General features: G+C 46.0%; 1 protein-coding gene across 1 annotated transcript; it reads left to right on the forward strand.

Annotated features, from left to right (window-relative positions):
- The first annotated feature begins 1,629 nt into the window (after positions 1–1,629).
- Positions 1,630–15,018, forward strand: LOC121562605 (NACHT, LRR and PYD domains-containing protein 1 homolog). The gene is made up of 10 exons (XM_045215697.1): positions 1,630–1,792; positions 3,942–3,979; positions 5,370–5,434; positions 5,567–5,781; positions 5,969–6,228; positions 6,388–6,513; positions 6,686–6,818; positions 6,904–6,933; positions 14,247–14,529; positions 14,928–15,018. The coding sequence occupies exons 1-10, from the start codon at positions 1,705–1,707 to the stop codon at positions 14,932–14,934; spliced, it is 1,245 nt and encodes a 414-aa protein (XP_045071632.1). The 5' UTR covers positions 1,630–1,704; the 3' UTR covers positions 14,935–15,018.
- The last annotated feature ends 7,123 nt before the right edge of the window (positions 15,019–22,141 follow it).

The following is a 22,141-nucleotide window of genomic DNA, read 5'->3' on the forward strand; positions in this document are numbered from 1 at the left end:
CCCCTGTTTCAGGGTTTCCGCCACATACTTCTCCATGGCCTCAGTCTCTGCCATGGAAAGGGGTAAATGCGACCTCTTCAGGGGGTGTTGTCCCTCCAGCAGGTCAATGGCGCAGTCCCAGGGCCTGTGAGGAGGGAGACACGTAGCCTTTAATGAAGAGAAGACATCGGAGAGAGATCTGCGTACTGAGTATACGAAGAGGCAGGACGCAGACGCAGGAATTAACAAGGTCAAGGTTTACTTAACAATAAGCAAGAAAAATAAGAAAGATAGAGTACAGTACGGGAGCTGCAGCGAGGGGACAAGACTTTAAACTACCAATTGGATATCATGAAATTGGGGAGAAAAAAGGGGTCAAAAGTAAAATCAATCATCCATAAGTTTAAGATAGATATATCTGTGTTTCAATCCACCGCATCCACGGTGGCAGAGCTAGGTGTTTTGTCTCAGGGGACTCATCTGAAGTCAGTACCGTTGATCTGCCAACTTCTGTTTTGTAGCGTCCAAACCGTTTTGGCTACAAACTCATCTGACCCCACGTTGGAAAGGGGGAGATTCCCACACACACTATAGTGTCCTCCATTTTGCGACCTACGACCCCCAAGATAACCGGTACCGGTTGGATAAAAAGAAGGTAATGAAAGTAGTGTTGTGCCCCAAAAAAGGGGTTAAAGACCGTATGTGTAAAACATATTCCCTAAGCTGTCTTATATCTACTAGATATAGAACAGACATTTCCAAACCTTATCCCTTTATGATACATTTTTTGACTGTCTTTTGGCCATTTATGAATGAGTTATTCAATGCTTTTCTATGGGCTTAGATTAGTAGTAGTGGTGTGTTTTAATGTGTTCTGTTGGACCTACAGACAGTTAGATTAGTAGTGTTGGTGTGTTTTTTAATGTGTTCTGTTGGACCTACAGACAGTTAGATTAGTAGTAGTGGTGTGTTTTAATGTGTTCTGTTGGACCTACAGACAGTTAGATTAGTAGTAGTGGTGTGTTTTAATGTGTTCTGTTGGACCTACAGACAGTTAGATTAGTAGTAGTGGTGTGTTTTAATGTGTTCTGTTGGACCTACAGACAGTTAGATTAGTAGTAGTGGTGTGTTTTTAATGTGTTCTGTTGGACCTACAGACAGTTAGATTAGTAGTAGTGGTGTGTTTTAATGTGTTCTGTTGGACCTACAGACAGTTAGATTAGTAGTAGTGGTGTGTTTTAATGTGTTCTGTTGGACCTACATACAGTTAGATTAGTAGTAGTGGTGTGTTTTAATGTGTTCTGTTGGACCTACAGACAGTTAGATTAGTAGTAGTGGTGTGTTTTAATGTGTTCTGTTGGACCTACAGACAGTTAGATTAGTAGTGGTGGTGTGTTTTAATGTGTTCTGTTGGACCTACAGACAGATTAGTAGTGGTGGTGCATTTTAATGTGTTCTGTTGAACCTACAGACAGTAACTCATGATACCGGGTGACTTCACATCTCTAAAGGCTTTCCCAAAGATAAGCAATGTCACCTGTAATGTCACCATCAGTGTTGACAGTGTGTTATGTCACATTTAGGCCACCATAGGGAGTGGTTCTATCACCCGTTATACACCCTTTGTATTGCTTATGAAGACTGTATGTATGCTATATAAAGCCTTTATAAGTTGTATTTAGTTTAATCACAGTCTATCCATCTGCTTTCCCAACAGCAGAGACCATGGTGGAGAGTGTTGTATCAAGCCTGGACCTGAGAACACCAGGAGACCATGGTGGAGAGTGTTGTATCAAGCCTGGACCTGTGAAATGTGAGTGTTAACTGATTTAATTGTTTTTCAATCAAAATAATTTTAAAGCGTTCATTATACTTGAGTCCCAGTCAAGGAACACAATCATGATCTATTTGGTCAAAACAAACTTAAATGTAGAGTCAGCAATATGATGTAGATGCACAAAGTAAATAGCAAAGTGGGTCAATTTCTGCAACAACTACAGTGAGGGAAAAAAATATTTGATCCCCTGCTGATTTTGTAGCGTTTGCCCACTGACAAAGACATGATCAGTCTATAATTTTAATGGTAGGTTTATTTGAACAGTGAGAGACAGAATAACAACAACAAAAATCCAGAAAAATGCATTTCAAAAAATGTTATAAATTGATTTGCATTTTAATGAGGGAAATAAGTATTTGACCCCCTCTCAATCAGAAAGATTTCTGGCTCCCAGGTGCCTTTTATACAGGTAACGAGCTGAGATTAGGAGCACACTCTTAAAGGGAGTGCTCCTAATCTCAGTTTGTTACCTGTATAAAAGACACCCTGTCCACAGAAGCAAGCAATCAATCAATCAGATTCCAAACTCTCCACCATGGCCAAGACCAAAGAGCTCTCCAAGGATGTCAGGGACAAGATTGTAGACCTACACAAAGCTGGAATGGGCTACAAGACCATCGCCAAGCAGCTTGGTGAGAAGGTGACAACAGTTGGTACGATTATTTGCAAATGGAAGAAACACAAAAGAACTGTCAACCTCCCTCGGCCTGGGGCTCCATGCAAGATCTCACCTCGTGGAGTTGCAATGATCATGAGAATGGTGAGGAATCAGCCCAGAACTACACGGGAGGATCTTTGTCAATGATCTCAAGGCAGCTGGGACCATAGTCACCAAGAAAACAATTGGTAACACACTACGCCGTGAAGGACTGAAATCCTGCAGCGCCCGCAAGGTCCCCCTACTCAAGAAAGCACATATACAGGGCCGTCTGAAGTTTGCCAATGAACATCTGAATGGGTGGGTGAAAGTGTTGTGGTCAGATGAGACCAAAATCGAGCTCTTTGGCAATAACTCAACTCGCCGTGTTTGGAGGAGGAGGAATGCTGCCTATGACCCCAAGAACACCATCCCCACCATCAAGCATGGAGGTGGAAACATTATGCTTTGGGGATGTTTTTCTGCTAAGGGGACAGGACAACTTCACCGCATCAAAGGGACTTAGGACGGGGCCATGTACCTTTCAATCTTGGGTGAGAACCTCCTTCCCTCAGCCAGGGCATTGAAAATGGGTCGTGGATGGGTATTCCAGCATGACAATGACCCAAAACACATGGCCAAGGCAACAAAGGAGTGACTCAAGAAGAAGCACATTAAGGTCCTAGAGTGGCCTAGCCAGTCTCCAGACCTTAATCCCATAGAAAATCTGTGGAGGGAGCTGAAGGTTCGAGTTGCCAAACGTCAGCCTCGAAACCTTAATGACTTGGAGAAGATCCCTCCTGAGACGTGTGCAAACCTGGTGGCCAACTACAAGAAACGTCTGACCTCTGTGATTGCCAACAAGTCATGTTTTGCAGAGGGGTCAAAATCTTATTTCCCTCATTAAAATGCAAATCAATTTATAACATTTTGACATGCTTTTTTCTGGATTTTGTTGTTGTTATTCTGTCTCTCACTGTTCAAATAAACCTACCATTAAAATTAGACTGATCATGTTTTGTCAGTGGGCAACGTACAAAATCAGCAGGGGGATCAAATACTTTTTTCCCTCACTGTAAGGGCATTAGAGCGCGATGCTAAACTTCCTCAGCTGTTTTGGTCCAGTGACTACCACGCTGTAAGAGAGTGAAGAGAACCCGTGCACATGGGCAGATACTGTGTGAGAGAGAAGTCAGGCATCTTGCTCATCACAATATCTGCGGTGCTGCTCGATAAACATCATTTAGCTGACTCTACCCTTTAAGCTCTCATCCTGGGATCTACCAGAAATCAGGCCCCCAACATCTCCAAAACATGGACCAGAACCATGTTGTTTCCTGCTTCCACAAACATTCATTAATATAACACTGTGTGCTAATGAGACTGTTGCTAACATATATAGATTTTTATTACAAGTCTATTTAATAATTATTAATTAGTTATTACATGAGATTGTCCATTTTAAATAACTACTACTTTTGACTTTAGGGATTCCTCAGAGCTGTAAGACTTGTGACCATGTTGAGGTAAGTCATAATGTCAATTCTCACTTTTACATACCTTCAGGAGTCAGGCACAGTCTGAAAGCCAGGTGTGTACTGACCAACCATTCATACTGGGATATAGACAGTCCTGTGTTCTGCTTTAGTAATATAAACACAGTCTGAAAGCCAGGTGTGTACTGACCAACCATTCATACTGGGATATAGACAGTCCTGTGTTCTGCTTTAGTAATATAAACACAGTCTGAAAGCCAGGTGTGTACTGACCAACCATTCATACTGGGATATAGACAGTCCTGTGTTCTGCTTTAGTAATATAAACACAGTCTGAAAGCCAGGTGTGCACTGACCAACCATTCATACTGGGATATAGACAGTCCTGTGTTCTGCTTTAGTAATATAAACACAGTCTGAAAGCCAGGTGTGTACTGACCAACCATTCATACTGGGATATAGACAGTCCTGTGTTCTGCTTTAGTAATATAAACACAGTCTGAAAGCCAGGTGTGTACTGACCAACCATTCATACTGGGATATAGACAGTCCTGTGTTCTGCTTTAGTAATATAAACACAGTCTGAAAGCCAGGTGTGTACTGACCAACCATTCATACTGGGATATAGACAGTCCTGTGTTCTGCTTTAGTAATATAAACACAGTCTGAAAGCCAGGTGTGTACTGACCAACCATTCATACTGGGAAATAGACAGTCCTATGTTCTGCTTTAGTAATATAAACACAGTCTGAAAGCCAGGTGTGTACTGACCAACCATTCATACTGGGAAATAGACAGTCCTGTGTTCTGCTTTAGTAATATAAACACAGTCTGAAAGCCAGGTGTGTACTGACCAACCATTCATACTGGGATATAGACAGTCCTGTGTTCTGCTTTAGTAATATAAACACAGTCTGAAAGCCAGGTGTGTACTGACCAACCATTCATACTGGGATATAGACAGTCCTGTGTTCTGCTTTAGTAATATATACACAGTCTGAAAGCCAGGTGTGTACTGACCAACCATTCATACTGGGATATAGACAGTCCTGTGTTCTGCTTTAGTAATATAAACACAGTCTGAAAGCCAGGTGTGTACTGACCAACCATTCATACTAGGATATAGACAGTCCTGTGTTCTGCTTGTAGGCATGCAGGATTTTAGCTGTTGTCATATTTTGTCATTAGACAGTTTAATTGGATCAATCCCCAGCATTCCATGTAACATTTAATAAATACATTAGATTAGTTACTTTGGTTAATGGGCCAGTTTCCTGGACACAGATTAAGTCTAGTCTTGGACCTTAAAGGACTTTCTATTGAAGCTTCCATTGATCATGCTTTAAGTCCAGCACTAGACTCTATCTGTGTCCAGGAAACTGGCCCCATATGTATAACTGAGATGCTTGCCCTTGTTCAGGACTCCACACACTGGCTTCAGATTGAACCCTTGACTTCCACTGTCCAGGGAGTGACAATGTTCAGGTAAAATAACTACTTTTAACATTTCATTCCACTTGCTAGTGTATTTCCCCATTACCTTTGGGAATAGGCTTCTAATCCAACCTCTCCATTTGACGATTGACCCGCTCTACCATATCTTGTTGTTGCCCTCAGGCACAGGACACCCAAAGGGCGTTATGAGTGCACAGTGTCTGGGCTCCGCTGGGTGTGTGACAGAGATGTCATTCTGAAGTATCACTTCAGGAACTGGTATCCCTACAGTCAACTTCTGAAAGACATGCAGTACGGACAAGGTGGTCCATTGCTGGACATCACTATGGAGTTAGGTGAACTGGAGGAAGTTCATCTGCCACACTTTGTCTGTTTAGGTAAAACCATATTGACATAGTATTCAGAAAGACATTTCCATGTAACTGAGTTTCACTTCCTGAATGAATGAATGAATATTCTGGGAGTTTGAGTTTACTGTGATCTGATACCGCATATTCTTTGTGTTTTAGTTGGATGAATAATCCAATATTTGTCTTTCTGTCTCCTTTTTATTGTGTTGTTCAGGGACCAACCCTTCCCTGGGGAATGAGATGAAGATTCTTCATGTAGAGGAACATGGAGTGTCTGTTGAGGAAGTGCATGAGGTCACCAGATTCCATGCTAAGATTCTCCATCCCAAGTTCTCAGTTATCTCTGTTATACTGAGCTATATCTTTTCGTGGAACATAGATGTCCACTGTGAGCTGATGCTCTATATGACAGTGAAAAAGGAAACACTAATTCCACGCCTATACCTGTTCCCCAGTAACCCCAGCCAAATACAGGTGAGGTACCATTATTTTATAGGTGACCTTAACTAAGCAGTGGTACGGTTTATGTTGACACTCATAACATGAAGATAATAGTGTGTTGCTAGTTTTCTGAATAATTTTTGAATAAGACTATACATTGACTGGCTGTGTATTCCATGCTTGGTTTCGCAGGCTGTGGAACAACAGGAAAAGTCTCAAGGGTCTTCAAGGGTTCTCATCTCAAGACCAGAGCAGGCCTTCAAACTGAATAGTTACTTCAGACTGAACATTCCCTGTTCTACCTACATCAATCCACCGGTACAGTTTTAGTAGACTAAGAACATGAATCTGACATTTAAGTCATTTAAGTCATATCTATCCATTGCTCTCTGTCGCTCGATGGCTCTCAATTCAAATGGCTTTATTGGCATGGGAAACATATGTTTACATTGCAAGCAATCTCTCTCTCGCTCTTTCCATCTCTCTCCAGAAGATTCATCTCATACATAGAGACTCCACACCAAGCTTTTTCAAGGCGGTTGTGAAAATGACAGGGGTTGACATTGAGATGGAGTTATTCGGTGATGATGAGAGGATTGCATGGAAAGAAGTGGTATCACAAGGTAGGAGCATATGTCAATCATAACTTTGTACTTTTGTAACATATGCTATTTAGAGTGATATAACCTCATTTTGTTTATCTTTCAGATGAATACATCACTGTCACCCATTCAACAAGTAAGTAAACATGAGTTACAGTGCATTCGGAAAGTATTCAGACCCCTTGAATTGTTCCACATTTTGTTACGTTACAGCCTTATTATAAAATTGATTAAATCGTTTTTCCCCTCATCAATCTGCACACAACACCCCATAATGACAAAGCAAAAACAGGTTTTAGAAATTTTTGCAAATGTGTATATATAAAATAAAATCACATTTACATAAGTATTTCGACCCTTTACTCAGTACTTTGTTGAAGCACCTTTGGCAGCGATAACAGCCTCGATTCTTCTTGGGTATGATGCTAGAAGCTTGGCACACCTGTATTTGGGGAGTTTCTCCCATTCTTCTCTGCAGATCCTCTCAAGCTCTGTCAGGTTGGATGGGGAGCGTCGCTGCACAGCTATTTACAGGTCTCTCTAGAGATATTAGATCGGGTTCAAGTCCGGGCTCTGGCTGGGCCACTCAAGGACATTCAGAGACTTGTCCCGGAGCCACTCCTGCGTTGTCTTGTCTGTGTGCTTAGGGTCGTTGTCCTGTTGGAAGGTGAACCTTCGCCCCAGTCTGAGGTCCTGAGCGCTCTGGAGCAGGTTTTCATTAAGGATCTCTCTGTACTGCTCCATTCATCTTTCCCTCGATCCTGACTAGTCTCCCAGTCCCTGCCGCTGAAAAACATCCCCACAGCATGATGCTGACACCACCATGCTTCACCGTAGGAATGGTGCCAGGGTTCTTCCAGATGTGACGCTTGGCATTCAGGCCAAAGAGTTCAATCTTGGTTTCATCAGACCAGATAATCTTGTTTCTCATGGTCTGAGAGTCCTTTAGGTGCCCTTTTGGCAAACTCCAAGCGGGCTGTCATGTGTCTTTTACTGAGGAGTAGCTTCCGTCTGGCCACTCTACCATAAAGGCCTGATTGGTGGAGTTCTGCAGAGATGGTTGTCCTTCTGGAAGGTTCTCCCATCTCCACAGAGGAGCTCTGGAGCTCTTTCAGAGTGACCATCAGGTTCTTGGTCACCTCCCCTGACCAAGGCCCTTCTCCCCCGATTGCTCAGTTTAGCCGGCGGCCAGCTCTAGGAAGAGTCTTGGTGGTTCCAAACTTCTTCCATTTAAGAATGATAGAGGCCACTGTGTTCTTGGAGACCTTCAATGCTGCAGAACTGTTTCGGTACCCTTCCCCAGATCTGGGCCTCAACACAATCCTGTCTCGGAGCTCTACGGACAATTCCTTCGACCTCATGGCTTGGTTTTTGCTCTGACATGCACTGTCAACTGTGGGACCTTATATAGACAGGTGTGTGCCTTTCCAAATCATGTCCAATCAATTACATTTACCACAGGTGGACTCCAATCAAGTTGTTCAAACATCTCAAGGATGATCAATGGAAACAGGATGCACCTGAGCTCAATTTCAAGTCTAATAGCAAAGGGTCTGAATACTTATGTAAATAAGGTATTTCTGTTTTGGAATATATTTATTCTGTATATTTTGTATTCTTCTTTTCACTCTGTCATTTAAGTCATTATTGTGGAGTCACTACAATGTTGTTGATCCATCCTCAGTTTTCTCCCATCACAGCCATTGAACTCGTTAACTGTTTTAAAATCACCAATGCCTCATGGTGACATCATTAAGCAGTTTCCTTCCTGTCCTGCAGCTCAGTTCAGAAGGACAACTGTATCTTTGATGTGTCTGGGTGGTTTAATACATCACCCACAGCATAATTATTAACTTGACCATTCTTAATGTCACGGTTTCGGCCGAGGCTGCTCCTCCTCCTGGTTCGGGCAGGCTTCGGCGGTCGTCGTCCCCGAGTACTAGCTGCCACCGATCTATGTTTCATGTTCGTTTGGTTTTGTCTGGATGTTGTACACCTGTGTCTTGTTAGTCCTCGTTAGTGTCCTATTTAGTTCTCGTTGTGTGTGCTTGTCGTTGTGTGTGATTGCGCTTCTGTTTCGTGTTTGGAGCTACATTTTCCCTCCAGTGTTTTGGAGAGGTTATTTTGCACATGTTTGTGCGCCGTTTGTTTTGTCGCCTGTGTGTGCGCGTGTATTCGCCTTCGGGCTTATTGTGCTTCTGTCTTTTATATATATTGCACTAAAGCATTTGGACTGAGCCTCTGCGTCCTGCGCATGATTCATACACCACACCCACCTTCAGCACGCCTTGACAGAATCACACACCATAATGGAATCAGCAGGATCGGCAGTCGCTCGAGGAGCATCTCCGTGGGCAAGAGGGCCAGATAGGACAACTGGAGACCGCTCTACAGGAGGTAATCAACACCTTGCACCGATGGGGAGGCCAGCAGGGTACCCACACCTCCACCTACCCTGCCCACCCCATCGGTCGGTCCACCAGTCCCAGGTTCGGAACCCAGGGGGATTCGGCTCTCGCTCCCGAGGGCGTATGACGGAACAGCTGCCGGGTGTCAGGGGTTCCTCCTGCAGGTGGAGCTCTACCTGGCCACTGTACACCCGGTGCCCTCGGGATACGAGAGCGTTTCCGCCCTCATCTCATGTCTCACGGGCAAGGCGTTGGAGTGGGCTAACGCCGAGTGGAGGAAGATGGACGCCAACACCATCACCTACGCCGAGTTCTCCCGCCGCTTCAAGGCCGTGTTCGACCATCCACCTGAGGGCAAAGCGGCGGGGGAGCGTCTAGTCCATTTGAGACAGGGGAAGAGGAGCACTCAGGTGTTCGCTCTAGAGTACCGGACTCTAGCGGCGGATGCAGGGTGGAATGAACGGGCTCTCATCGACCATTTTCGATGTAGCCTACGAGAGGACGTTCAACGTGAGTTGGCCTGCAGGGATACCCATCTTACCTTCGACCAGTTGGTCGATATGTCCATCCGTCTGGACACCCTGCTGGCCACCCGTGGACTTCCCGAGGGGAGTCCGTCCCATTTACGCCCTCCGGCACCTCCGAGCCGAGCCCTATGGAGCTCGGGGGTGCCGGCGCTAGAGAACGGAGGAGGAGGAGCCCGAGGGGGCCTGTCTCCTGCACCAAGTGCGGTCGTGGAGGGCACACTGCGGCCAGGTGCTGGGGAGGGTTCTCCGGGGGAGAAGACAACAGGCCACGCACTGGGGGGCCTCCCAGGTGAGTAGACGTCCCACTTACCCAGAGCTTTCTGTTGCGCACTTTTGTATACCTGTTTGTTTTCCACAGGTCGCACCTCATTCCCAGCATAAGGCGCTAGTAGATTCAGGCGCAGCTGGGAATTTTGTTGATCGAAAGTTTTGTTTTGAGTTAGGGATCCCTCTCCTACCTGTTGACAAACCTTTTCCCGTTCATGCCTTAGATAGCCGCCCCGTTGGGGTCGGGGTTGATCAGGAGATCACAGCGCCACTTCGGATGTGTGCGCCAGGGGGTCATGAGGAGACTATACAGCTGTATCTGATCGACTCTCCTGCGTACCCAGTGGTGCTGGGGATTCCCTGGTTAAGCACCCATAACCCTGCTATTTCGTGGCAACAGAGGGCTCTCGATGGGTGGTCTGCTCAGTGCGAGGGGCGGTGTCTGGGTGTTTCCGTGGGGGCGACTTCGGTGGAAAGTCCAAACCAAGTGCCCGCACTGCACATTCCGCCTGAATATGGGGATTTAGCTCTCGTGTTTAGCAAAACTAGGGCGACGCAGTTGCCTCCTCATAGACAGGGGGATTGTGCGATTGATCTCCAGGCAGGAGCAGCGCTCCCACGGAGCCACGTGTATCCGTTGTCTCAAGAGGAGAGAAAAGCTATGGAAACTTACATGGCCGAATCTTTGAGACAGGGGATACATTCGGCCCTCCACTTCTCCCCGCCTCCTCAAGCTTCTTTTTGTGAAAAAGAAAGATGGAGGGTTGCGCCCGATGCATTGATTACCGTGGTCTCAATCAGATTACTGTGAAATACAGTTATCCACTCCCTCTGATTGCGACCATGACGGAGTCATTGCATGGAGCGCGGTTTTCACAAAACTGGATCTCAGGAGCGCGTATAACTTGGTGCGCATTAGGGAGGGTGACGAATGGAAGACAGCGTTTAGTACCACGTCAGGTCATTTCGAATATCTCGTCATGCCATATGGGTTGATGAATGCTCCATCAGTCTTCCAATCCTTCGTAGATGACATTTTCCGGGATATGCAGGGATAAGGGGTGGTCGTGTACATTGATGACATTCTGGTGTACTCGTCTACCGAGCCGAGCATATAACCCTGGTGCGTCGTGTATTGAGGAGGCTGTTGGAGCACGACCTATATGTCAAGGCAGAGAAATGTCTGTTTTTCCAGGAGTCGGTCTCCTTTTTGGGTTATCGGTTGTCCGCGTCAGGGGTGAGAATGGAGGTGGATCGTGTGTCCGCTGTGCGTAATTGGCAAACCCCAACTACTGTAAATGAGGTGCAGCAGTTTTTGGGCTTTGCGAATTACTACCGGAGGTTTATCCGGGGTTTTGGACAGGTGGCAGCTCCCATCACGTCCCTTCTGAAGGGGGGTCGGTGCGCCTGCAGTGGTCAGCCGATGCGGACAGGGCCTTTAGGAGACTGAAGGACCTGTTTACGTCGGCTCTGTGCTGGCGCATCCGGATCCCGCACTACCCTTTTCAGGTCGAGGTAGACGCGTCTGAGGCTGGTATAGGGGCCGTTCTCTCTCAACGGTCCGGCACGCCACCTAAACTCCGCCCCTGTGCTTTTTACTCAAAGAAGCTCAGCTCGGCGGAGCGTAACTATGACGTTGGGGACAGGGAGCTGTTAGCTGTAGTTCAAGCCCTTAAGGTGTGGAGGCATTGGCTTGAGGGGGCTCAACACCCTTTCCTCATTTTGACTGACCATCGGAACCTGGAGTACATCCGGGCAGCGAGGAGACTGAACCCTCGCCAGGCTCGATGGAGTATGTTTCTCACCAGGTTCGTATTTAAAATCACGTACATCCCTGGGTCCCAGTATGGTAAGGCGGATGCGCTGTCCCGGCGGTATGACACGGAGGAGAGGTCCGTTGAGCCCACTCCCATACTACCGGAGTCTTGCCTTGTGGCACCGGTGGTGTGGGAGGTCGATGCCGAAATCGAGCGAGCGTTGCGTGCACGACCCCAGCCCTCCACAGTGTCCTGAGGGTCGGAGGTACGTTCGCGCGCGAGATTCAGGATCGACTCATTTACTGGGCTCACACGTCACCCTCCTCTGGACATCCGGGAATCGGCCGGACGGTGCATTGCCTTAGCACTAAATACTGGTGGCCCACTTTGGCTAGGGATGTGAGGGTTTATGTCTCCTCCTGCTCGGTGTGTGCCCAGTGTAAGGCGCCCGACATCTGCCCAGGGGTAAGTTACAACCCCTGCCCGTTCCACAATGACCATGGTCCCACCTCTCGGTGGATTTTGTGACAGACCTTCCCCTCTCTCAGGGGAATACCACCATCCTGGTCGTTGTGGACCGGTTCTCTAAGGCCTGTCGTCTTCTCCCTATGTCGGGTCTTCCTACTGCCCTACAGACCGCTGAGGCCCTATTTACCCACGTCTTCCGGCATTACGGGGTACCCGAGGATATAGTGTCTGATCGAGGCCCCCAGTTTACCTCTTCGTGTTTGGAGAGCGTTCATGGAGCGTTTGGGGGTCTCGGTTAGCCTTACCTCAGGGTACCACCCGGAGAGTAACGGGCAGGTAGAACGTGTCAACCAGGATGTGGGTAGGTTTCTGAGGTCGATTGCCAGGACCGGCCGGAGAAGTGGGCACGGTACATTCCCTGGGCCGAGATGGCCCAGAACTCTCTCCGCCACTCCTCTACTAACCTAACCCCCTTCCAATGTGTGTTAGGTTACCAGCCGGTTCTGGCACCTTGGCAGCAGAGCCAGATCGAGGCCCCTGCGGTGGATGATTGGATGAGGCGCTCGGAAGAGACGTGGAACGCTGCCCACGTCCACCTGCAGCGGGCCGTCCTTCGTCACCAAGGCGAGCGCCGATCTCCACCGCAGTGAGGGGGCGGTGTACGCACCCGGAGATCGAGTCTGGCTCTCTACCAGAAACCTACCCCTCCGCCTGCCCTGCCGGAAGCTGGGTCGGCGGTTTGTGGGGCCCTTTAAAGTCCTGAGAAGATTGAACGAGGTGTGTTATAGGTTACATCTACCTGTTGAGTATAAGAATATTAACCCCTCGTTCCATGTGTCTCTTCTCAGGCCGGTGGTAGCTGGTCCACTCCAGGACAATGAGATAGGGGGAGACTCCTTCGCCCCCACTGGACATCGAGGGGCTCCGCGTACACCGTTCGGTCCATCTTGGACTCTAGACGCCGGATGGGGGTCTCCAGTATCTCGTGGAGTGGGAGGGGTACGGCCCGGAGGAGCGGTGCTGGGTGCCGCGGAGGGACATCCTAGACCCATCTCTCCTGTCGGAGTTCCACCGGGACCATCCCGCGCGCCCTGCTCCGCGTCCTCCTGGTCGTCCCCGAGGCCGGGGGTCGGCGCGCACGGCTGGAGCCGCGCGTCAGAGGGGGGTACTGTCACGGTTTCGGCCGAGGCTGCTCCTCCTCCTGGTTCGGGCAGGCTTCGGCGGTCGTCGTCCCGGAGTACTAGCTGCCACCGATCTATGTTTCATGTTCGTTTGGTTTTGTCTGGATGTTGTACACCTGTGTCTTGTTAGTCCTCGTTAGTGTCCTATTTAGTTCTCGTTGTGTGTGCTTGTCGTTGTGTGTGATTGCGCTTCTGTTTCGTGTTTGGAGCTACATTTTCCCTCCAGTGTTTTGGAGAGGTTATTTTGCACATGTTTGTGCGCCGTTTGTTTTGTCGCCTGTGTGCGCCGTGTATTCGCCTTCGGGCTTATTGTGCTTCTGTCTTTTATATATATTGCACTAAAGCCTTTGGACTGAGCCTCTGCGTCCTGCGCATGATTCATACACCACACCCACCTTCAGCACGCCTTGACACTTAAAGAGATAATAAATGTCTGATTTGTTACTGTTACCCATCTACCAATCACTGCCCTTCTTTATGAGGCTTTCTAAAAATATATACTTGAATCTGTGCTTGAAATGCGATACTTGACTGAGGGACCTTCCAGATGTTGAATGTATGGGGGACAGGCCCACTTTGACATTAGAGGATTCTGAGTAGATTGTTGATAAAACATTAATCATCTATTTTCAATGACTTCTCAATAAACCTAATACGAAAATGTGTTATTTCAATTTGTTATTTTAAATTGACTGACTTTAATTGGAATTGACCACAACCCTGGAGTCAGCTCTATACAATAAATGACTATCAGAGGAATGATAACTGGAGAGACTGGAAGATGTAGAAACAGCTGCTGTTAACCCTAAAGCCATATTAATTTAATTGACCCCCCCTTCAGCATTAACAGTCCCTGACATTCCTGCTGAGGAGTTTCTGAAGAAACACTGGGCTAAACTAATTCAGCGAACCAAAAACTCAATGCCAATAGCAGATGATCTGTGGTCAAAGAACATGATTGGTGAAGAAGAGCACTCCAGAATAACAGCTGAAACAACTGAACAGGACCGAATGAGAAAACTACTGAAAGCAGTCATCCCCAAAGGACCAGAAGTGACGGGAGCTTGTCTCAAAGCTCTCGTTGAACATGAAAACCATCTTGTTAAGGACTTGAGTGAATCTAGGTAAGACAGTTTTCATTGCTCCCTCCCTTGAATATGTGTAATGATTAAAATATAGGTCAAATAAAAACACAGCTACCATAGATCAAAGAGGAACTGTTTTTCCAGAATGGAAGCATGTTTTTGTGTTTCTGTCTGTAATAAATGACTGTTATCTTATTGTAGTTACATCATAGGACCATCATCACATCATTATCTCAGGTGGAACTCCTCCTTCTCCTCCATACTTTCTGATCTCTCTCTTCCCTTCTCCTCCATACTTTCTGATCTCTCTCTTCCCTTCTCCATACATTCTGATCTCTCTCTTCCCTTCTCCTCCATACTTTCTGATCTCTCTCTCCCCTTCTCCTCCATACTTTCTGAGCTCTCTCTTCCCTTCTCCTCCATCCTCTTTCTTGTAGAACCTAATCTGAAGATGCTGAGGCCTGTCTCCTAGTCTGTGGACTAAAACACTTCTTCACCTAATCTGAAGACGCTGAGGCCTGTCTCCTAGTCTGTGGACTAAGACACTTCTTCACCTAATCTGAAGACGCTGAGGCCTGTCTCCTAGTCTGTGGACTAAGACACTTCTTCACCTGATCTGAAGACGCTGAGGCCTGTCTGCACTGCTAGTCTGTGGACCGTAGCAGTGCGGTCGCTTTTATTTCATCGTCCTGTGTAAATATCCCGTTTCTTGTTTTTTTGTGTCTATTTTGTATATATCTCTCAATTTTTACTTTTCATTCTTTAACTAAATATACTTTCCTGCAACCCGCCTCACCCAACGTGGAAAGGATTCTATTATTTCTTTATAACGTTCATCAAGAACCGTAAGCTAATACTAGTGTAGCCGCAACTAAATGGCTACCTGTTATTAGTCACCGTTAGCGTCTGTCCGTGGCCTACACTATCCACCAGCCAGCTCTAGCTCTAGCCTGGACAATTCGTCGGCCAGTCTGCACAGCGTGCTATCGACCCAGCGTGCTATCGACCCAGAGCTTATTGGACTTTCTGCCGGAATCACTGGACCCTAGCGCCGGATCATCACAACCAGCTAGCTAGCTGCAACCTGTTGTGGCTGATTTACCATTGCCCTATAGCAAGCACCAGTTAGCCCTGAGCTAGCCTCAGGCCCATCTCCCGGCTATCTACCTCTCTGTCAACCGGACGGAACCTCCTAGTGTTGACACTGAGCCCCGCCGATCCAACACGACTGGTTTGCCGACGAAATAGTCTGATGTGGTTTCATCAGGCTTCCAGTTGCGACGACCACGAAGATCCATCTGCCAGCCCCGGCCCGCTAGCACACGCAAACTACAACTGTGCTCCCTGCTAGCTGTGCTGAAGCACCAATTTGAACTGCTCTCGGACTCACATATTGCTGTTCACTGGACCTTATGATCACTCAGCTGCACAGCTGATGCCTGCTGGACTGTTCCTTTACACGGTACCCTGTCCTGTTTATTCTGTTTAGTCTTAGCCCAAACGTTATCGCTATTTCCAGTTGTTGTCTTAGCTCTCTCTAATAACACCTGTGACTGCTTTATGCCTCTCTCCCATGTAAATTATGCCTAGCCTATTGCTGTTTGGGTTAGTTCTTATTATACAATTTCACTGTAGAACCCCTAGTCCCTCTAAAACTGCCTCATATAGTTCCTTTGTTCCACCCCCATACACGCCGAGACCGGCTCAATCGGTGCCTCCAATGACGCTTATCTCTTTCATTGTTACCCAACGCTTAGGGTTACCTGAACTGTACTCATATCCTTCCATATCCTTTTCTGTACATAATGCCCTGAATCTTTTCTACAACGCCCGGAGAACTGCCCCTTTATTCTATGTACCCAACGCACTAGAAGACCAGTTCTTAAAGCCTTTAGTCGTATCCTTATTCTAGTCCTCCTCTGTTCCTCTGGTGATGTAGAGGCTAACCCAGGCCCTGCAGCCCCCAGTATCACTCCTACTCCCCAGGAGCTATCATTTGTTGACTTCTGTAACCGTAAAAGTCTTGGTTTTCTGCACATAAATATCAGAAGCCTCCTTCCTAAGTTTGAGTTATTCACTGCGTTAGCACACTCCGCCAACCCTGATGTTCTAGCAGTGTCTGAATCCTGGCTTAGGAAGGCCACCAAAAAATTCTGACATTTCCATCCCCAACTATAACATTTTCCGTCTAGATAGAACTGCCAAAGGGGGTGGAGTTGCAATCTACTGTAGAGATAGCCTGCAGAGCTCTATCATACTATCCAGGTCTGTGCCCAAACAGTTTGAGCTTCTACTTCTAAAAATCCACCTTTCCAGAAATAAATCTCTCACTGTTGCCGCTTGCTACAGACCCCCTCAGCCCCCAGCTGTGCCCTGGACACCATATGTGAATTGATTGCCCCCCATCTATCCTCAGAGTTCGTACTGCTTGGTGACCTAAACTGGGATATGCTTAACACCCCGGCCATCCTACAATCTAAACTAGATGCCCTCAATCTCACACAAATTATCAACGAACCTACCAGGTACAACCCTAAATCCGTAAACATGGGTACCCTCATAGATATCATCCTGACTAACTTACCCTCTAAATACACCTCCGCTGTCTTCAACCAGGATCTCAGCGATCACTGCCTTATTGCCTGCGTCCGTAATCGGGTCCGCGGTCAAACGACCACCCCTCATCACTGTCAAACGCACCCAAAAACACTTCAGCGAGCAGGCCTTCCTAATTGACCTGGCCCAGGTATCCTGGATGGATATAGATCTCATTCCGTCAGTAGAGGATGCCTGGTTGTTCTTTAAAAGTAATTTCCTCTCAATCTTAAATAGACATGCCCCATTCAAAAAATACAGAACTAAGAACAGATATAGCCCCTGGTTCTCCTCAGACTTGACTGCCCTTGACCAGCACAAAAACATCCTGTGGCGTACTGCATTAGCATGAAATAGCCCCGCGATATGCAACTTTTCAGGGAAGTTAGGAACCAATATACACAAGCAGTTAGGAAAGCAAAGGCTAACTTTTTCAAACAGAAATTTGCATCCTGTAGCACTAACTCCAAAAAGTTTTGGGACACTGTAAAGTCCATGGAAAATAAGAGCACTTCCTCCCAGCTGCCCACTGCACTGAGGCTAGGAAACACTATCACCACCGATTAAATCTACAATAATCGAGAATTTCAACAAGCATTTTGCTACGGCTGGGCCATGCTTTCCACCTGGCTACCACTACCCCGGCCACCAGCTCTGCACCCTCCGCTGCAACTTGCCCATGCCCCCCCCGCTTCTCCTTCACACAAATCCAGACAGCTGATGTTCTAAAAGAGCTGCAAAATCTGGACCCCTACAAATCATCTGGGCTAGACAATCTGGACCCTTTCTTTCTAAAACTAGCCGCCGAAATTGTCGCAACCCCTATTACTAGCCTGTTCAACCTCTCTTTCGTAACATCTGAGATCCCCAGAGATTGGAAAGCTGCCGCGGTCATCCCCCTCTTCAAAGGGGGGTGACACTCTAGATCCAAACTGTTACAGACCCATATCCATCCTGCCCTGCCTTTCAAAAAGTTTTTGAAAGCCAAGTCAACAAACAGATCACCCGACCATTTCGAATCCCACCGTACCTTCTCCGCTATGCAATCCGGTTTCCGAGCTGGTCATGGGTGCACTTCAGCCACGCTCAAGGTCCTAAACGATATTATAACCGCGATCGATAATAGACAGTACTGTGCAGCCGTTTTCATTGACCTGGCCAAGGCTTTCGACTCTGTCAACCACAGGATTCTTATTGGCAGACTAAATAGCCTTGGTTTCTCAAATGACTGCCTCGCCTGGTTCACCAACTACTTCTCAGATAGAGTTCAATGTGTCAAATCGGAGGGCCTGTTGTCTGGACCTATGGCAGTCTATGGGGTGCCACAGGGTTCAATTCTTGGGCCGACTCTTTTCTCTGTGTATATCAATGACGTCGCTCTTGCTGCTGGTGACTCTCAGATCCACCTCTACGCAGACGACACCATTTTGTATACATCTGGCCCTTCATTGGACACTGTGTTAACAAACCTCCAAACGAGCTTCAATTCCATACAACACTCCTTCAGTAGCCTCCAACTGCTCTTAAACACTAGTAAAACTAAATGCATGCTCTTCAACCGAACGCTGCTTGCACCCGCCCACCCGACTAGAATCACTACACTCGACGGGTCTGACCTAGAGTATGTGGACAACTACAAATATCTAGGTGTCTGGTTAGACTGTAAACTCTCCTTCCAGACTCACATTAAGAATCTCCAATCCAAAGTTAAATCTAGAATCGGTTTCCTATTTCGCAACAAAGCCTCCTTCACTCATGCTGCCAAACATGCCCTCGTAAAACTGACTATCCTACCGATCCTTGACTTCGGCGATGTCATTTACAAAATAGCCTCCAACACTCTACTCAGCAAATTGGATGTAGTCTATCACAGTGCCATCCGTTTTGTCTCCAAAGCCCCATATAATACCCACCACTGTGACCTGTACGCTCTTGTTGGCTGGTCCTCACTACATATTCGTCGCCAAACCCACTGGCTCCAGGCCATCTATAAATCACTGCTAGGCAAATCCCCGCCTTATCTTAGCTCATTGGTCACCATAGCAACACCCACCCGTAGTCTGCGCTCCAGCGGGTATATCTCACTGGTCATCCCCAAAGCCAACACCTCCTTTGGCCGCAATTCCTTCCAGTTCTCTGCTGCCAATGACTGGAACAAATTGCAAAAATCTCTGAAGCTGGAGACACTTATCTCCCTCACTAACTTTAAGCATCAGTTGTCAGAGCACCTTACCGATCACTGCACCTGTACACAGCCCATCTGAAATTAGCCCGCCCAACTACCTCATCCCTATATTGTTATTTATTTTGCTCATTTGTACCCCAGTATCTCTATTTGCACATCATCTCTTGCACATCTATCATTCCAGTGTTAATACTAATTGTAATTATTTTGCACTATAGCCTATTTTATTGCCTTACCTCCATAACTTGCTAAATTTGCACACACTGTATATATATGTATTTCTGTTGTATTTTTTGACTTTGTTTTGTTTTACCCCATATGTAACTCTGTGTTGTTGTTTTTATCGCACTGCTTTGCTTTATCTTGGCCAGGTCGCAGTTGTAAATGAGAACTTGTTCTCAACTGGTTTACCTGGTTAAATAAAGGTGAAATAAATAAAAAAATAAAATAAAAATCTGAAGACGCTGAGGCCTGTCTCCTAGTCTGTGGACTAAGACACTTCTTCACCTAATCTGAAGACGCTGAGGCCTGTCTCCTAGTCTGTGGACTAAGACACTTCTTCACCTAATCTGAAGACGCTGTGGCCTGTCTCCTAGTCTGTGGACTAAGACACTTCTTCACCTAGGAATGTATTTTGTGTGTTTGTGTGTGTCTTTGTATATAATGTGTGTGAGTTGGTCTCTGATTACTGTGATTAGTTCAATGTAACGTCATATACTATACATTATAATCAGTCTGTTTTGGGTTAGCAGAATCATTGTATATCATTGGTTTTCCATCCTATCATGTTACCACACAGATGTGACTGTCTAGCTCAGCGGTTCCCAAACTTTCCCATTCTGGAGACCATCAAATCACCGTCCAAAGCTCTTGAGGACCACCATTCGCGGAGTCGCTGTTATTTTTTCACATCAAATATATTGCCGGTCAAATTCTATCAATAGATGTGAATGTAACAAAGCCTGTAAAGGTCTATTATTATTATAAACTAGTTGCATTGTGAAAAGGAATGTAAAATTGATTATAATACCATTAATACTCCCAACTGTTATTATTTTTGAATAATAAAATACTACAATCTAAAAGTAATTGAGGACCACCTGCACCACCCCCCAAGGACCACAGGTTGGGAACCACTGGTCTGGAGTCCTTCTGCCAAACCTGGTTGTTGTGTCACACTGCCCTCTCATGGTACTGTAGTGTATTGAGATTATGACGTTAATGTTTTAAGTGGAACCAGAGAGGACGTTAATTTTAGTATCAAGAGCAGTGGCGGCTCCTGAAAAAATTCTCAGGGGGGGCAATTTTTCTGATGATTTAGGTGACCTACACACATTTTTAAAAAAGATATGTCCAGCAACAACATGAAGACAGGGGCAGCATATAAGTCAATACCAGAAGCATTTATTGACTGATCTCAAAAGTGTTGGCTTACAAAATCAAAATAAGTTATCACAGCAAAAATAATCAAGGGTGTTCTTTCACATTCCTCAACACTGCATAAACAATATGCATTTCCATAAACAAATGAAATATCAGCTGAAAATACAGCATCTTGGTATTTGTTCAGATTGCAGGATCAACAAGAGCTTTTACCACATTTTTTTGCCTCATGGTTGAATTGGAAATATGTGCACTTGAGCATAATTCACAACAAGCAAGCAGGAGCTTTTGATAGAGGCTACTGAAAACATTGATGCAAGTTATTGGTAATAAGACATCTTTATAGACTTCCATATTCTGCCCTCTTGTATAGATTTGTGAAAATGAACAGTGATAGACATTTTGCCTGAAAACAGAATTTGAAAGTAATTTCTAGAAAAGGTAAACACAGCTATCTGTATGGCTTTGTAAAAATGAACAACCATATTCTGGCCAATTGTATAGATTTGTAAATATGAACAACCATATTCTGGCCAATTGTATAGATTTGTAAAAATGAACATGAACAGATTATTTTATTTTTTTTACTTTTTTTTAAATGAAAAATAACTATTTTAAACAACATCAACTGTGAACTGATTTGGGCGTGTGTGTGTGTTAAAGAGACAGACAGGGAGGGACAAAGAGAGAGAGAGGCTACATTACTTGTACTGAAACTGTTCTCTTCTCTGTTTCAATACAGCAAAGCGTTCAATGACTTTCTCATTGAAATCAGGCATGCTGAGGACTAGTTCCCTCTCCATGGAAAGCATGGCCAGTGCATTCAGACGTTCCTGGCCCATTGAATTTCGCAGGAATGTCTTAACTCGTGTCAAAGTTGAGAAACATCTCTCAGCTTCAGCTGTTGTCATGGGAGTAGTTATGAGGATGTTCAACAGAGTCACAGTCTCAGAGAACGTCTCCTGGAGGTTGTAGCTCATGAGAACCTGGTACAGTGCCAGTGCACCACAGCATCCCTTGAATTCAGGATTCTCATAGATCAGAGATAGTTCTGTCTTGAGCTTTGCCTTGCTCAGCATGGGGTATGCATTCACAGTGGCATTCAGAGCCTCATCAGGAAATGAATGGCAGTACCTTTCAAACATGTCTGCTTGCAGTAAGGTAGCACTCACAAGGTGGCCAGAGAAAGAGAACCTTTCTTTGGTGTGATCCAGGATGGTGTTGCAGACCTCTTCAGACAGCCTCTGCTTCTCCTCTTCTCTCAAAGCTGTTCTGGGTCTTTTGGCTCCTGTTGCTTCTTGCAGCTGCTGTTGAGAGGAGTCCCTGAAGGCAAACAGACCAATGTGTTTGTTGGCTTTGTACAGTATTGTTGTCTATGTGATGCACAGGTATATGCAATGTATCCATGTATAGTACAAATACTTCAGTTCCACTTAAAATGGGCAGGGATGCATAAAGTCTTTACTGTTTAAGTTAGCCTTTGTGTCT

The sequence above is a fragment of the Coregonus clupeaformis genome, unplaced genomic scaffold (genome assembly GCF_020615455.1).
Source record: "Coregonus clupeaformis isolate EN_2021a unplaced genomic scaffold, ASM2061545v1 scaf0497, whole genome shotgun sequence".
Classification (NCBI taxonomy): Eukaryota; Metazoa; Chordata; class Actinopteri; order Salmoniformes; family Salmonidae; genus Coregonus; species Coregonus clupeaformis.